Source organism: Doryrhamphus excisus, chromosome 18 (assembly GCF_030265055.1).
Source record: "Doryrhamphus excisus isolate RoL2022-K1 chromosome 18, RoL_Dexc_1.0, whole genome shotgun sequence".
NCBI classification, from domain to species: Eukaryota; Metazoa; Chordata; class Actinopteri; order Syngnathiformes; family Syngnathidae; genus Doryrhamphus; species Doryrhamphus excisus.
In genome coordinates this window covers 11,957,314-11,975,090 of record NC_080483.1, presented here as the reverse complement: position 1 = coordinate 11,975,090, position 17,777 = coordinate 11,957,314, and the positions used below count along the sequence as shown (strand labels likewise).

The 17,777-nt window shown below is 38.1% G+C and overlaps 3 protein-coding genes across 4 annotated transcripts in view; 2 read left to right on the top strand and 1 right to left on the bottom strand.

Annotated features, from left to right (window-relative positions):
- Window positions 1-17,777, bottom strand: part of nav1b (neuron navigator 1b) — a 74,056-nt gene that overhangs the window by 49,485 nt on the left and 6,794 nt on the right. Inside the window, exons 2-3 of the mRNA XM_058055573.1 lie at window positions 3,416-3,794; window positions 832-947 (exon numbers count right to left, since the gene is read on the bottom strand). The gene's annotated coding sequence lies outside the window, so the exon portion shown is untranslated. The remainder of the gene's footprint in view (window positions 1-831; window positions 948-3,415; window positions 3,795-17,777) is intronic.
- Window positions 4,991-11,091, top strand: csrp1b (cysteine and glycine-rich protein 1b). 2 transcript variants are annotated; one of them, XM_058055582.1, is made up of 7 exons: window positions 4,991-5,159; window positions 6,815-6,895; window positions 7,285-7,394; window positions 7,760-7,928; window positions 8,817-8,946; window positions 9,499-9,592; window positions 10,508-11,091. In XM_058055582.1, exons 1-7 carry the CDS (start codon window positions 5,119-5,121, stop codon window positions 10,582-10,584), a joined length of 702 nt encoding a protein of 233 aa, XP_057911565.1. In that variant the 5' UTR covers window positions 4,991-5,118; the 3' UTR covers window positions 10,585-11,091. The 2 variants fall into 2 exon arrangements, with proteins under 2 accessions (XP_057911565.1, XP_057911566.1); XM_058055583.1 differs by lacking the exon at window positions 6,815-6,895 and having other exon boundaries at window positions 4,992-5,159.
- On the top strand, window positions 14,355-16,831 carry LOC131106483 (troponin I, slow skeletal muscle-like). Its single transcript, XM_058055584.1, has 5 exons — window positions 14,355-14,414; window positions 14,952-15,083; window positions 15,216-15,305; window positions 16,152-16,328; window positions 16,410-16,831. The coding sequence occupies exons 1-5, from the start codon at window positions 14,406-14,408 to the stop codon at window positions 16,512-16,514; spliced, it is 513 nt and encodes a 170-aa protein (XP_057911567.1). The 5' UTR covers window positions 14,355-14,405; the 3' UTR covers window positions 16,515-16,831.

Genomic DNA, 17,777 nt, shown 5'->3' with positions numbered 1-17,777 from the left:
GCATGTTTTTGGAATGTGGGAGGAAACCGGAGTACCCGGAGAACATGCAAACTCCACACAGAGATGGCCGAGGATGGAATTGAACTCGGGTCTCCTAGCTGTGAGGCCTGCGCGCTAACCACTCAAACACCGTGCAGCCCTGGAAGCAATCAACTGCAAGAAATTAGGGAATTGGCATTTGTGACATTTTTTTTTCTCCCAGGCTAACATTTGCAGCATTTCTCGAATGCTGAATCATATCCATAAATCCTGGGATGGCGGTGAGTAACAATAACAGTCACCTGGTGCAAGTTTAAAAAAAAAAAAAAGTGTTGTGATGGCATGTGCATGAAGCATGATTCAGTCCTCTGTCTCGGGAATGCCAAATAGTGGAAAAGAGCGGGTGCCAAAGCACCAAAAACGGGAAGTGAACTATACCGTGCTTAGTGGAAATGTGCCTGCACTGACTAAAAATACCTTGGCTGCATTTTGAGGACACTCATGCCCGTCATTAAAAAAAACAGCTTGTTGTGTCCCTCTTTTGTGAAGACACCAATGCAATACTTTATCCCTGTCGAGAACACAACAGTGCAAACTATTGCGGTGAAAAGGGGTCTGGATCTCACACTGCTATGAGTCAGCAGACAATCCCTGACAATTAGTGAATACATGCATCCCACTGTGGGAAGCACAATAAAAGTGCATCATGGGACATGCGACAGGAATGTGCTTCCCTCTGCATCCAATTACACACACTGAAATAAAACCACATTGTTATCCAGATGTGAGTCAGGAATATATCAGAAAAAAACATTTCAGAGAAGTTGCAGCACATCAAATGTAAAAACTTACCCTGGAAGATGTTAATAGTGGAGGTGCTTGTTAAGCATCATCTTGCATCATCAGTCCATGATTCAGGACAATATTCCAGTGTGTTTCCCAGCGAGATGGGACCGCCTTCACCAGCCCTGTGAAGCATACCAGTCTGTGTCAAAGCGGGGTGGGGTGCTCCCCTCCCTTGCTTGCATAACAGCATCCTAGTGGCATCCTCCGACACGGTCAGTACCCCTAACTGCCAGCCTCATCTCTCCTTCTCTAAAGAGCTAAAACTGGAGCCTACACTTGATGAAAGGCTTTATAGCTGCTGTAGTTCTCACATGGTCCATCTGTTATACGGTCGCTTCTCTTTTGTCAGAACCAGTCGACTGCACTGATTTGAACTGTCACGGCATGCTAGCAATAGCTTGGACTGGACACCGCAGTCGCTGGGAACAAATATAAACATGCATTGAGTAGATAATTTAATAATTTGTATTGTCAATTGTGCCTGTACAATTGTAATCAAATATTAATTCATAAATAATGCTGTTTTGTGGTTGAATATGGGCTATTATTCCCAAAATATGTAAATAATAATAACAGTACTAATAATTACTGAACCCCCTGACCTCATTTCCTGTCCTCCTGCCATCCGTAACACATTTATTGCAACACACACAAGTCTTATTTATGTCTTATTTCTCTGATTATACCTACTATATGGGGTAATACCAGGGTAAATGTGATTATAGGGGTGTTATTTCATATCTACACCGGTGTAAAAATGTTTAAAACAATTTTAGAAGGTTTTTCTATGCTCTAACTATGAAAATATGCAATTTACTGTAAAATAAGAAATATTACTTTGCAGAAATAGTCTTATGTGTGGAAACCAATGAGCCTTACCTTTTTGGCAAAGAGAGCCATGAAAGACACATATTTTAAAATATACAGAATTTCAATGAGAGCCATATCATATTTTTATACATTTTAACACTTAATACAACAAAATGTGTCCATTTTTAAGCAAGCCGAACAATTTTAGAATAAAATAAGTATCTGAATTTATTTTTTATTAACATTGTTAGACTAAAGCTATCCAATAATATACGTATAATGACATAATAAAATACTTTTTTACATTAATGTGACTTCTAGTGCTGCATGGTTTTGCCCTGTATGTCTTATTCTTATTTCTTTTCCCCATCTTCTTTGTCAAAAGGGTTGGCTCTGAAAAATTAGCTTGCTCACGATTTGATTAAAAGGAGGGAAGTTTACTTTTTGACATCTCAATGACCTGGGTAGGCTACCGCATTATCCAATAATAACCAAGTTTTGAGGTTTGACCTGGAAAATATTGGAAGAACAGCTGGCACTGGCTCTGGCCACCCACATTGTGGTAGAAAATGGATGGGAAGATTGAAATGCATTATAAAATTTTATAGTTTTACGTTAAAATGGCAGCAAAAATGAAATTATTTTTAATCATATTAAGACATGTCATCAAAAGAGTTCTCTACCCCGACTGTATACAGAAATATAAACAAAAGGAGGATGCTTTGTAGGATACCAATACAATAAAGATGGTCTACAACCATAAAATCTAAATTTAATACACAGAACAAGGAAAAAATTTGGAGGCTAAGCATTGTCAAACCACCATGCCCGCCTCAAACAAGTGGTGCATGATGACCAAATTTAGCATTAAGCCATGAGCAACCCAACACCAGCAATGGTGTGAAAACTGGTGCCACCTTTTGTTGGACAGTCAAAGATATGCACAAACAGCAATATGAAATTTGAAATTAAATCATACACATACACGTGTTTGACCTTGACACATGTAACTCCTTATCTCCAATATGACATCCCTTGCATGGTGCTGAACAAAGCCACAAGTTAATACGCTGAGATAAAGATTTACACTACGGGTACAAAAAAGATGACGAGTGATGTTAAAGTTCCTCTTCCAATTCTTCTGATCATTATCATCCTATTGTCAACTGTGCATGTCACACCCCAGTGCTTGCACGGCCTACTTTAGCTAATGAGGCAAACACACACACAAAAAAACACACACACACACACACAAGGCAGGGTGTGTCTCCACAACATTCAGCATGTGACCTCTACTGACTCATACATGCAACTGCATGTTAAAAAGAGACTGCCTGTCAAAGCCGCTCTGTATTCTTTATAAATAAATGAATGGTTTGCTTCTAGGTTAGCACTACATAACAACAAAACACACTGGAAGCAAGCAGTATTATTAAATTTGGCTAATCATAAGAAAATAAAGTTGTGCAAGATGGAATAATAAATGTGGTATGTGTTCTCACTGAATAATTTAATATAGTAAGCAGCAGCAAGTAAACAGTACTGTAGTTCAGTTAAATAATTACTGGCAATGATTACTCAGCAAACCTGCACATATAAATGCATGCCCTTGAAAAGTGCAAAATGTAATTATTTTATTTTTATGTATTTTCCAAGAGGTCTGCTGATACTATGTCCATAATTAAAGACTGCATTAGGATTACTTGTGTACCATTGGGATTATACGCACATCCAAAACTGTGGTTACCTCATTTAGCTATTCGTCCCATCCTCAACTCACCTCTTCCTGCATGTAGAGGCATCCCGGTTTCCGTTCCAAGCAAGAGAGAAGCTGCTGAATCCCGCATCCCCGTCTGTGCCTGCTGCTTCTTATCACACTCAGCCTCCCATCTTCCTCCTATGGATTAATCCACTAAGCGACGTTACTCTCCACTCTCGACTCTGCTCTCTCTCTCTCGGTTATGAGCACGTGTGCACAGACGAGCCACGGCGGATGTCCACTCAGTCCACACGGCTCGAAAAACGAGAGGCGAGTGTTGTCCGAGAGGCTGGCTATAAATAGACTTGTCCAGTCCGTCATTGTGTCTTTGCATGATGCTTGAAGTGAGCAGGGTGGAAGACACAGAAGGAAGGCAGGCGGCATCACTCCTGGCAGGATCCTGGGGAATAAAGCACATGCATGTTGGATTTACACCAAAAACTATCAGACACTACAATAATTTAAGATATAGGACTCTTATTCCTTTCGGTTTTCTCCACATATAGTACACAGAAAAGCCAGTTGTCCCAATACTTCTGCCTGTATAATGTATATTTTCTAACATGCAGCTACAAGCATCATTGTTTTAAATGTCACAATTCCTGCGGTTAAATGCCAACAACGCCCTGAACTTTATAGAAGAATGGGGGTGGGGCTGTCACTTGGAATTATGACACTTATTTTAACCATAGGAAATTTGGGGAAGTCCTTCTATTTGTTCCATTCATTCACGAGGGTCGCAGGGGGTGCTGGAGCCTATCCCAGCTGTCTTCGGGCGAGAGGCAGGGTACACCCTGGACTGGTCACCAGTCAATCACAAGGCACATATAGACAAACAACCATTCACACTCACATTCATCCATCGTGCAGCCCCTATTTGTTCCATCAACCTTTATTAAGATGTACAGCAGGGGTGTCAATGATGCAACCCGTGGGCCATTCGTGACCCAAAGATCTTTTTTTTTTGGTCTGCGGTACATTGTAGAAATCAAATGAAACAAGCAAAAGAAGAAATTTAGAAGAAATCGAAGACAAAAGACACTTTGTAAAAAGTAAACATCCAGACAGGAATGGATCACTGGGTGAAAATGATGTAATACACAAGGTACACCTATGAGGGGCGCTGTAAACACAAACACATACACACATAAATCCATATAAGTATCAGGAGAATGTTGACTGGGATGAGTCATGCCAGTCAAAGCTTGTTGTCAAAGGTCACTTCTGGTCATGTGACGGCACCCAGTTGGTGACATCATTGTTTTCGGAAAACAGCAGTTGTCTACACGGAAACGACAAGCCAATGTTCTTAGATTTTCCCATTCTGGAAGCTCAAAGAAATACCATTTCAAGGCATGCTGAACACTGTTTCCGTGTGGATTGAAAGATTTTTTTTTATCATTTCAGCCTCACACCCACACGGAAACGGCTTCAGGGGCCCTGAAATAGTTTTTTTTTTTTTGACAAAATCTTCCATAGAAGAAAAATCTGAAAACATTTACTTGTTTTGTCCATGTTGATAAGCAAACTGCTGCTTTAAAAAAAAAAACTATGTCATCAACCAGTCCCCGTCATGTGACCAGAAGTGAGCTTTGATGAGAAGCCAACATGACATCTTAATATTTCAACTGCATGACTCAACCCAGTCAAAGTTCTCCTAATATTTTGGTGCCTTATACTCCAAAATGACTCGCAGACGTAATTCCACCTTCTCATAAGTCTAGATGAGCTTGGAAAACGGAAGAAAACTACTTCAACGCTACAGGTATGTGTGCCTTGTGTATTACATCGCTTTCACTCACTGACCAATTCCTGTCTGGATGCAACTGTTTTCCGATCCAGTATAAAATTCTAATTTGTTTCAAATTGCTAAAAACCAAAAATAGGAGTGTTTCTGTGTGAATCAGACTAAACGTTTCCTGTTTAAGGTCAGTTAGGATTAACAAAAATATTTATATTTTGCAAATACCGCAATTGCAAGAAAGGGAATATTGTAGTTTTTTTTTTTTTTATTACTTTCTTCAAAGTCAAAAGTTTCCAAACACAATGATGACTGTCTTTAAACAATGACGGTGCACAAGATGATGACATGGCTTTGGATGTGTTTTAGTTGGAGGAACATCTGTGCATGGATTCCATGGCCACACCTCAAACACACGACTTCCTTGTTTGGCATTATGGGGAAAAAAAACATCAAGTCTGGTTTATCCTTGACTGCAATTTCCAGATGCCATGCTTTTTCGGAAATGCGGCATTACAGATGCAATGGGAGACACACTTTCCAAAAGGTTTTGTCTCGTCAGACCACAGAGTATTTTCCCCAAAAGTGATCATCAAGATGTTTTCTGGCCAAATTTTGTTATTTTTGGTCAGCACTGGTTTTTATCTTGGCTGCACAGTGGACGAGTGGTTAGCGTGCAGACCTCACAGCTAGGAGACCCGAGTTGAATTCCACCCTCGGCCATCTCTGTGTGGAGTTCTCCCCATGCATGCGTGGGTTTTCTCCAAGGATTCCAAAAACATGCTAGGTTAATTGGCAACTCCAAATTGTCCATAGGTATGAATGTGAGTGTGAATGGTTGTTTGTCTATATGTGCCCTGTGATTGGCTGGCGACCCTTGTGACGATAAGCGGTAGAAAATGAATGAATGGTTTTTATCTTGTAACTCTACCATGCAGGCCGTTTTTGCCCAGTGTCTTTCTTATGGTGGAGTCATGAACACGGACCTTAACTGAGGCAAGTGATGCCTGCAGTTCTTTTGGATATTTTTGCGGGGTCTTTTGTGACCTCTTAGCTGTGTCGCTGCGCTCTTGGGGTCATTTTGGTTGGCCGGCCACTACTGGGAAGGTTCACCACTGTTCCATGTTTTCACCATTTGTGGGTAATGGCTCTCATTGTGGTTGGCTGGAGTCCCAAAGCTTTAGAAATGGCTTTCTGGATCTCAATTAATCAGTTATGTTTTAACAGGGTGGCAATCACTTTTTTAATAATTAATAATAATAAAATAATAAAAAGTAATAATAATAATAATTATTATTAATAAATAAAATAGTTAATAATAATTAATAATAAAATAAAAATAATAAAAAGTCAAATTTAAAATTCCTTTCATATTCACTAATACTTAATTTTAATAAAAAGTAATAATAATAATATTATTAATAAATAAAATAGTTAATAATAATGAATAATAAAATAATACAATAAAAATAATAAAAAGTCAAATTTAAAATTCCTTTCATATTCACTAGTACTTAATTTTTTTTAATCTGAAACATTTGTATGCACAAAAAAAAAATCGTGAAGGTGGCAAAAACTTTTTCACACCACTGCTAATAAGATAAAAGACACAGACAGACAGACACACCTCCATGTGACCTTCCTGACTCCTCCCACTGATCAGCTCAGTGTTCCCTCAGCTTCCCTCTCGGTTCTTCACTAACGGTGGACATCTTTAGTGAAAGTCAACCAGCACAGACTGCGGACCAGCATCGGTGCAGGTAGGAAGCTTCAGAAGTCAACTCAACTTTTTTTTTTTTTTTTTTAGTTTCGAGGTCCAGGTTTGTAGATAATCAATTCTAATAACATCTCGGAAAGAAGATTGAAACAGATGGTTGCAGTTTAAGTTGTGTGTTTGTTTTAACATCAAACACAACATCAAAGTCAAGGAATGTGATGTTTACTAAGAGCGATAAAGTCCATTACTGACACTGCTGAGCAGTTTCGGAAACATTCGAAGCGTTTTCCTACTTCCTGTTGTGGAATTCATTGGATATCATCCATTTTTTTTTCTACCGCTTATCCTTACGAGGGTCGCGGGCATGCTGGAGCCTATCCCAGCTTAGTCTCCTTTTAAAGACATAGTAACTGACAACCTGTATGCTCACAGGATGCCTCTGGGAGGAGGGAACAAATGCGGCTGCTGCCAGAAAAATGTCTACTTTGCCGAGGAAGTGCAATGTGAAGGGAAGAGCTGGCATAAATCCTGCTTCCTGTGCAGTAAGTTAATCCACTGTGGTAGAATGACACGCCGCATAAACAAACCTAAAAAGTGTCAAGGGGGGAGGGGGGGGGGGGGGGATTCTGGCATGCAGATAGGAGAGGGAGTGTCCGCAAACATCAGTGTTAACACATCTTAGTCCTTATATGGATGTTGCAGAAATGTGACGAAGGTTTGTGCTTCCTTACATGGAAAAGGAAAGTGAACACTGCACACACACCCACTCAAGCTTATGACACACTAGTATTTGGTTTTCTATGAAATGTCACACAGTTTTAGGTAAGTTAAGCATCTGTAAAGCATCTATATCTGTGATAGACGCCAAAATATAATTTAAATTGTTTACACTGTTGTTCATTGGAAGTGGTGTGTAAAAAGAACCTGGACAGCACAACAGTGGCCGTTCACGTGGATGAGATCTACTGCAAGTCATGCTATGGCAAGAAGTATGGGCCAAAAGGCTACGGCTTTGGAGGAGGAGCGGGGACCCTCAGCATGGACACGGGAGTGGGACTCGGAATTAAACCCCAAGTGTAAGAAGAAGACTTATTAAATTAATTGTATAATTGTTATAATCCTCAACAAACAAGTAGGATAGCCAAAATGAAAAAAAATTTTTTTTGACAATAATATCATTATTTGATAAGAAGTCGTAATTGTATGACAATTAGGTTGTTATGCTGTGAGAAAAGAAATTTTATTTTGCAGAAATTAATATGAGGAAAAATATTTTATTATTCATATTTTTTTTAAATTTGTCCTAAAATGACTATTTTCAGATTTTACCTTTTTTTTTCTTTGCAGTAGCCAAAATTTTCCTTCATATAATCCTGACTGATTTACGAATTTTCTACCAATAAATGTTTATTATTATTATCATCATTATTATTATTATCATCATTATCATCATTATTATTATTATCATTATCATCATTATTATCATATTATCATTATTATTATCATTACATCAAACCTGTAATTTGGTGTTTTTCATTATCATCATTATTATCATTATTATTCTTGTCATTATCATCCTCATTATCATCGTCATCATTATTATTATCATTATTATTATAATTATAACCATTAAATCAAACCTATAATTTGGTGTGATGTTTTTCATTATCATTATCATTATCATCATTATTATTATTATTATCATCATTATCATTAGCATCATTATTATCATTATTATTATCATTATTATTATTATCATCATCATTAAATCAAACCTGTAATTTGGTGTGATAATGTTTTTCATTATCATTATCATCATTATTATCATTATTATTATCATCATTATCATCATCATTATCATCATTGTTAATATTATCATTATTAATATTATCATTATTATTATTATGATTTGCCTCAACGTTGTAGAAAATCTTCCATTCCTAAAGTTGTACTTTTTTTGACAGAGAATCTCCACACCGTCCTACAAATAACCCCAACACCTCCAAGTTCGCCAAGAAAGCCGGCGGCTCAGACGCCTGTCCACGATGTGGCAAAACCGTGTACGCAGCAGAGAAGGTTATTGGAGGTGGCAATGTAAGGAAGATCTGGATGATTCTTAAAGGGGACCTGTGATGCATTTTCCACTTTTGTGACTTAAGAATGTTGTTACGATGTTGTATTCTCGTGTTAAATGATGCCAATGCATCAGATAATGAGGTTTTCATATTAGGAAGTGAGCTCTGTTGATGTTTTGGAAGGAGTTTTTATTAACACAGACTTCTACTGACACCAATGCAACTGCAGATTGCCTGTACTCAGTAAACGCGGACCTACATATCCGGAAGTCCTCGGGAGTATGACCAATCACAACGTAGTGGGCGTTACATGGAAGAGCGCCAGAGGTGGAGTAAATTAACGGTTTGGGTCAGAAGCAAGAAGTCACTGCAGAAAAAGGTGCAGAATCTGGAAGATCTAGAAAGCTTTCTGTGGGTTTTATGGCGTGTATCTGCTCTATAGGAAACCGCAACTCAATACAAACCCAGGAAGATTAGCATCATATGTCCCCTTTAATGCTAAGACAAGAATGTAGAGAATTTATCGAGGGTTCGTTTTCTTACCGCAGATTTCTTTTTGCTTTCTTTTTAGTCGTGGCACAAAGGTTGCTTCCGTTGTGCTAACTGCGGCAAAGGACTTGAGTCTACCACCCTGGCGGACAGAGATGGCGAGATCTACTGTAAAGGTATGAAAAGTCAGAGCTACTACAACAACTAGAACAAGATCGATAGCTGAAGCTCAGAGCTAAACGTCACATTCAAAGTAAATAAACTCCAACAAATTGATTCTCGATGAGAAATACTGCATGTCAAAATGTCAAAGTAGTTAAGTGGCGTTCTGAGATGGCGAGATCTATTGTAAAGGTATGAAAAGGCAGAGCTACTACGACAACTCGTGCAAGATCGATAGCTGAAGCTCAGAGCTAAATGTCACTCTGTTCAGTTTATACTATTTGCAGAATTGTAAAACAACAATCCCTCGTTTATTGTGATTAATTGGTTCCATAATAAATACATTTCTGCAAAGTCAGATTCCTTATTTATAAATTGAATATTTCCATAGTTAGAGCATACAGAACTTAACGACTATTCTAAATAAGTTTTTTTTACATTATTAGAGCCATCTAGACATGAACTAACACCCCTATAGTTACCTTTACACTCGGTTTACCCAATATAGCAGAGATAATAAGAGTAAATAGGAATAAATAAGGCATAAATAAGACTCATGTGTGTTGCAATAAATGTGTTCCCTATGGGGAACTGAGTTTCAGCCAGATAGGAAGTGTCGGACGAGGTTCAGAGTTGGGTTTTAGCTTGTAGCGGGTAACTGCAGCTACAGTAACCCACAGTCATTTAGCCACTTTTATGCTTGAAAGTGCTTAAGATGCAAAAAATGTCAAATTTGCTTCAAAATGCATATTTTTAAACTAATATTGGACTAATATTAAACCATAAAACATCATAATACATGGTAGGGAAAGAGCCAACTGTGCCTTGTTGTGGTTCCTGCAAAGTATTTAAAAGTAGCAACGTCTTTGTGTTATGTCTTCCATGATGTTTTGAGCTCTCCTTCTTATTGTTTGTATGTTGGTATGCAGGTTGCTACGCCAAGAACTTTGGTCCCAAGGGATTTGGTTTTGGTCAAGGTGCAGGAGCTCTGGCTCACTCCCAGTGAAGCCTGGATCCACCTCCCGGCTCCATTTTGTTCGTTTCATCACATGTTGAGCTTCTGTCCATCAACACGCATGCAGATCATCTTAATCGTGCTTTCAAGCTCATGTGTATTACATATTCAATTTTTATTACAATTTACGAGACATAATAGCGTCATATATATACTCTATCTTCAGCTACATCATGAAGACATGCTCAAGTTTCAGCAAGGAACCTTTTTCTACAAGGCAATAAAATTTCTCAGTGAATAAAGGTTATATAAAGTAAATATTTTTCTAGAAAAATACATTTTAAATTATGAAGTACACTAAGAAAAAAATAGTGTGCCAGACAAATCCCATTTCAGTTGGCCAAAACCAAATAGGATAAGGTCAGCGTGTTTCACAACAAATAGTCCAGACCGCATACTTTACGGATTCGGACATTCCTGCTCCAGTCCTATTCGTCATAAAGCCTCGCATGCCAGATGTAATCTTAGTGACATGCAAAATAAATATCCAGCATCTGTGTCAGTGTCTGCAAGGTTTTATTTCAAGGGATGGAATCATTGTGTCCTGATCTTCTTTGGAATGATGCAGCATATGAAAACTACATGCAAAACATGTACCATATAGCATACATATACGTATATGTGTTGATTTATTTAACTTGTTCTATGTGTTTTCTCTGTGGTGTACCTCAATCTTTTAATATCTTCTCATATCACTTAAAATGCAATTTATGTAAGAAGGCCCGATCTACATCCCAATAATCTGCACTGATTTAGTATCTTTACACTGAAGTACTGCAGGGGTGCTCAAACCTTTTTTCACTAAAAAGATGCTGGGGCCATTTTGATATTTTACATACTTTACCCCATGCATGCGTGGGCTTTCTCCGGGTACTCCGTTTTCCTCCCACATTCCAAAAACATACATGTTAGGTTAATTGGAGATTCTAAATTGTCCACTGATTTGAATGCGAGTGTGAATGGTTGTTTGTCTATATGTGCCTCTTGCCAAAAGTTAGCTGGGATAGGCTCAAGCATACCCCCCAAACTAAATTAGGATAAGCGGCATAGAAAATAAATGGAGTTTGTCCAAAATAAAATCCTCATTTTACATTTTTTTTCTTGGAATGTTACCACTATTTAATGTGTATCATATAATTTATATTATAGAATTATATGTATAATTAATCTTATTACCCATCCATTTTCTGTCACTTATCTTCAATTATATTAATTATATTAATATATATTAATTATTAATCTTATTATTTATAATTTATTGGATTGATGAATTGTATTGTTAGAATGTGTCAAGTGCCATTTTTTAAAGAAAAACATCAACACTTTGGACACACTTGCTGTATTGTATATGTTCAAGTCTAAATATTCAACATATCCAGTCTTCCTTTGTAAGTATTTATATATCCACTAGAGGGCAGCAGAGGGGCCTTGACTTGGTATAATGGTGGAAGCTAATTTGAAACTAAAGCAGTAGTAGTGGTACTGCATAAACCTGATTACAAAACTTGAAGCAGATGAATGTGAATGTCTCTATTTTTTGTGATTATGAGCTCTTATGTGTTGTCCATGATATTTTATAATGCTACATTATAGTACACATGTGGTCTATAAGAAAGAAAGGCTGCTGCTCTGTGACATCTATACAGTTAAAAGGCAGTTTCCTGGAGACACTCCAGCACATTCACACATGCATTAAGTTAATCCCTCTGCCCGCCATATATAATGTGGAATTTTAATCAGCTGCAATGACTCCTGCATTGTTAGTGATCCGGTCGGCCTCTGGAACTTTGCCTGACTACAGTATAGCCATAAAAATACAAAATGTGTCAGAAATGTTAGCCGCTGCTGCAAAAGAAGATAATCCAATTAAATGAATTTTCATTTGTCCCTTTTTTGTTGCCCTCCTGGGATATCGCCCAATCATTTGTGATGTTTTTGGTAGACAGCAGTGGTTTTGGTTTTGGTCTTGGAACTCTGCCATGCAGGCCGTTTTTGACCATGGAGGCAAGTGAGGTCTGACGGTCTTTTGTGGCCTGTTGGATGAGTCGTTGCTGCAACCTTGCGGTCTGTTTGGTTAGCTGGCCACTCCTGGGAAAAGTTCACCACCATTCCATGTTTTGCCATTTGTGGATAATGACTCTCACTGTGGTTTGCTGGAGTCCCAAAGCTTTAGACCCTTTTCCCAAACCAATTCTCCATTAATCTTGGTTTTAATGGGGAGTACAGGAGTGATCATTTTTTTCTACACAGAGCCATGTAGGTTTAGATTTATTTTCTTCCTTAATAATAAAAGTTTCATTTTGTCATCAACTAATATTGACATTTATTTGATGATCTGAAACATTTAAGTGACAAACATGCAAAAAAAAAAAAAGAAATCAGAAGGGGACAAATACTTTTTCACACCGCACTACATTATTTCTTGTGGGAAATTTGATTCAGTTAGCTTATGTCTGATATTTTACAACAAATGGATGATGCTAAAAGAGGTTCCACTATACCTGTATTGACTTAATAATACTTATACTTAATAATTCATAGTATTATAGATGTTATGTTTGATGGAATACATACAGTAACTGTCCTTACTCCCACTATTCTAGTATAAGTTGCACCACTAACAATAAGAATGGACAGTGCAAGAGTGTGTGTGTGTGTGTGTGTGTGTGTGTGTGTGTTGTCACTATTTAAACCCACCGAGGGAGGAGGGACAAAAGGGATGGTGAGGGATAAATATTGGGCCTGCTCTTCCTTCCATCACTTTTTGTCTGTCTGCAACCTCACGGAGAGGTAAGGCCAACTATTAATACACTTTAGAGTTTTAAATAGATATACTTGGTTTTTAATTAATTAACAATATTTTCAATGATTTATTCAGAATTTGTGTTACCTTTATTAATTAGCTAGAGTGTTGCCATAGCAAGGTACTGTTTGGTTCATGGTAGGACTGAGTTATATAGATTAATTTATACCATTCTAAAATTCATAATTTCTTGCCATATACTAACCTAAATTACAGCATTCTGATAACTAGCACCACCACTCACAAAAAAAACCCTAAAGAAAATATAAATATTTTTTTTTAAATCACTCACCCATTTTATCTTGAGTCTAATTAAAAAAACATAATTAATATAAATACAGACGACAAGTCAAATGGCCGGTAAGTCAGGCAACATTAGTCGCCGTGTTGTTCTTTCATGTCTGCCATCACTTTGCTGTTTTGGTCTGAGGTAGGAATGCTATCAGCTCAAGTTGGGGGTGTGCGTTGACAACTTAATGTTAGCCAACATTTTTACAACTAAGACATACTAAATGCAGCAGACACACAATGATAAGATCAATGCAAGATAAGACCCCCTCCACACACCCCCTGATAGGACGGTTCCATTCTTGGAACACTTGTCAATGCGGTGGAATGTTTCTATAGTGGAACTAAAATGGAAACTGTATTAAGACCCTTTGGGGGCACCCCCCCACCCAACCCCCCGACTCCAAAGCTCTTGAGTGGTAAAAGATGTTATTTTTGTCTTTCAGGGTCTACTCTGACAGCCAAGATGCCTGAGAAAGTGTACGTTGTTGTGTTTATTGTACCCAGTCATCACTTATTTTTACAGCCTGATTAGCAAATACATTCCCTGTGATGATGATATTCTATTTTTAATACTGTCTTTTCTTTCTGATGCTTCCAACAGGCCTGAGGTAAGTAAGCCTTCTAACACATTGTTTATATTTAATGCTCAACTGATTCTAATATATGTTTCTTATTGTTTCTACAGAGGAAATCGAAAATCTCCGCCTCTCGCAAGCTCATGCTAAAGGTGAGTCTTCAGTCAAAACACTTACGTATATGCTAGGACGACGTTAAAAAGCCATAGTATTTCAGTATGTGGAATCAAACTATGGAATGGATTGAGTAAGGAACTCAAACAATGCACAACGATGAGCCAATTCAAGAAACAATACAAGCAGTTGATGTTTGCTAAATACAAGGATGAAGAGTCTTGAACCAGTCATGATGTGCTATACATATCACTATATTGACACTTACTATGGTACACATTATGTCATTGTATGGTCATATCACCTCGTACTTCGGTACGAGGTACATTATAAAAAAAAAAAAAGCTTAAACTGTATTATGGAAAGCAGGAAGTGAACAAATGTAACGGTTACTGATTGTAAAAGTACAAGATGGAGGGGTAGGATTTAATAAGCTTTGCTTCTTCCTACTCCTTTTGGACATGTGGAACTGTGAACTGATTATGTGATGCATTCAATTGTAATCTGATGCATGTCCAAATGAAATTAAACCATTACCAAAATGAACCAAATAAAGCAGTTTATTTGTGTCACAGAGCTTGATGGTGGCCAAGGCCAAAGAGGAGCTGGAGCAGGAGATGCTGGAGAAAGAGGAGCAGAAGTCCAAGTATTTGGATGAAAAAGCTCCTCCGTTACAGATCAACTCCATGAACTTAGAGGAGCTTCAGGTACTTGGACGCTATAGCTGTCAAATGTTTAGTATTAATTATGAAATATACACAGAAAAACATGGCTGACTGGCAAGATTCTTTTCCCTTTCTCATTTATCCAGCTAGTGTTTTGTCTTGTTTTCTATGTAGCATCTATGTGAAGAACTACACTCTAAAATTGACGTGGTGGATGAAGAGCGCTACGATATAGAAGCCAAAGTGATGCACAACACCAGAGAGGTAAAACACAACATTAGCTTCCATTCAGTGGGTGATTTAACTCGACCTAAAACAATTAATCAATTCATTCATAATTAATCTATTATTTATCCAATTAATAAAAATAATAAAAATCTATTAAATACATAAAAATAAATATAAATAAATAAATACAAATATAAATAAATAAATAAAAATAAATATGAATAAATAACTTTAAAAAATTAAATTAAAATAAAATACATTTAGACAACAAAACTAACAAAAAGGGTCAAGTGGTTAGCGCACAGACCTCACAGCAAGGAGACCAAGGTTCAATCCTACCCTCGGCCATCTCTGCGTGGAGTTTGCATGTACTCCGGTTTCCTTCCGCATTCCAAAAACATGCTAATTGCTAACTCCAAATTGTCCATAGGTATGAATGTGAGTGTGAATGGTTGTTTGTCTATATGTGCCCTGTGATTGGCTGGCGACCAGTCCAGGGTGTACCCCGCCTCTCGCCCGAAGATAGCTGGGATAGGCTCCAGCACCCTCCGCAACGCTCGTGAGGATAAGCGGTAAAAAATAAATGAATAAATGAACTAACAAAAACAACAAGAACAATTGAAAACAAAAAATACGAGAATGAAGTAGTGGGGTCTTTTTTTTTCATGTTGATTGGTGGCCAATCAATCGGAGCATCCCTAGTAACATTTTTCTTTACAAGCATACCGTTTTAATACTATGACAAAAAATGGGAAATGTGTAACAAAAGAAAGACTAAAGATGCAATTTTTAAATTGGGAAAAAGTTGTGCTATTACAAGATTAGATTTAAAATACTATGGAATAAAAAAAATTGACTGTGACTGTCTAACGCTGTCCTCAGATTAAAGACCTGAACATCAAGGTGTTAGACTTACGAGGCAAGTTTAAAAGACCGAGCCTTCGAAGGGTTAGGGTCTCTGCCGACGCCATCCTACGCTCGCTGCTGGGCTCCAAACACAAAGTGTCTTTGGACCTGCGAGCCAACCTCAAGTCCGTCAAGAAGGAAGACACGGAGAAGGTCAGTGAGCAGATGGATAACATCTGACAACATTTGGGACGGTCTCCTCTTGCTAACACTTTGTCCAAATATACTCCTCAGGAGAAGACTGTGGAAGTGAGCGATTGGAGGAAGAACGTGGAGGCCATGTCAGGAATGGAGGGCCGAAAGAAGATGTTTGACGCAGCCAAAGGCCCCGCCCAGTAGCGGACCATGTGGTAGAATAGACGTTCTAGTATCTAGTGATGCACTAGACACAGAGTGAGCATTTTGATCCACTCCAAGAGGTGTTTGTCTTCTTTACCACAATAAACACAACACAAACTTTCTGTGTGTGATGACGACAAAAATGTTATGTACCAAAGATCTGAAATACAGATTGTCCTTGGGTTATATGTACAGGTTTCTTTCTCAGACTGTGATGTAAGTGGAGTCTTCCTGTATGTGGGAACTTATACCTGCATTAACCCTCTAGTCACTCATACTGTATACACAGAATACAATAAAAAGATTATACAGTCGTCCCTCAAAAATCACTCCCTCACTATATCACCTTTTTTCCCCCAAAAAATAATAAATGATCATAGACTATGGCCTATTATTAGTAAAAAAAATATATATACATTGAAAGACTAGTTATATGTATTATTTTGGTCACTAGGCATCAGTAATGTTATCAGGCATGATGTTAGATTACATTACCTCTCACAATGCAGAGAGACTGGCTACTAAGCCTGCAAAGCCATCCCCGAGACGGACATGCTATGACTGAGATCGACTGGGGGAAAAAAAAAAGCTATCCTCTCAATCCATGTGGAAGTGGTACGTTTTTTCCTTTCCGTTTGAAACCCTTTCCTAGGTTTAAAGTAAGTAAATTGGAGAGGCTAACTAGTTAGTTGAAAGAATAATACAAATGTAAAAGTGACTATGGGGGTGTTATTTCATCCCTACAGGGCTCTAATAATCTGCACAAGTTTTCTGTGCTCTATGAAAATCATTCATTCATTTTCTACCACTTATCCTCATGAGGGTCGCGGGGGTGCTGGAGCCTATCCCACCTGTCTTCGGGCGAGAGGCGGGGTACACCCTGGACTGGTCACCAGCCAATCACAGGGCACATATAGACAAACAACCATTCACACTCACATTCATACCTATGGACAATTTGGAGTCGCCAATTAACCTAGCATGTTGTTGGAATGTGGGAGGAAACCGGAGTACCCGGAGAAAACCCACGCATGCACGGGGAGAACATGCAAACTCCACACAGAGATGGCCGAGGGTGGAATTGAACTTGGGTCTCCTAGCTGTGAGGCCTGTGTGCCCGCCACCATGCAGGCAAGAGAATTCATTGGCGCTATTTTTATTTAATTTTTTTATTAGCGTTTGTGGTTGAACTGTTGTATTTGTCAAAGAGGGCAGAATAAAACTTAACATTATGACTGTAATACCTCAATATTTAATTTTTAT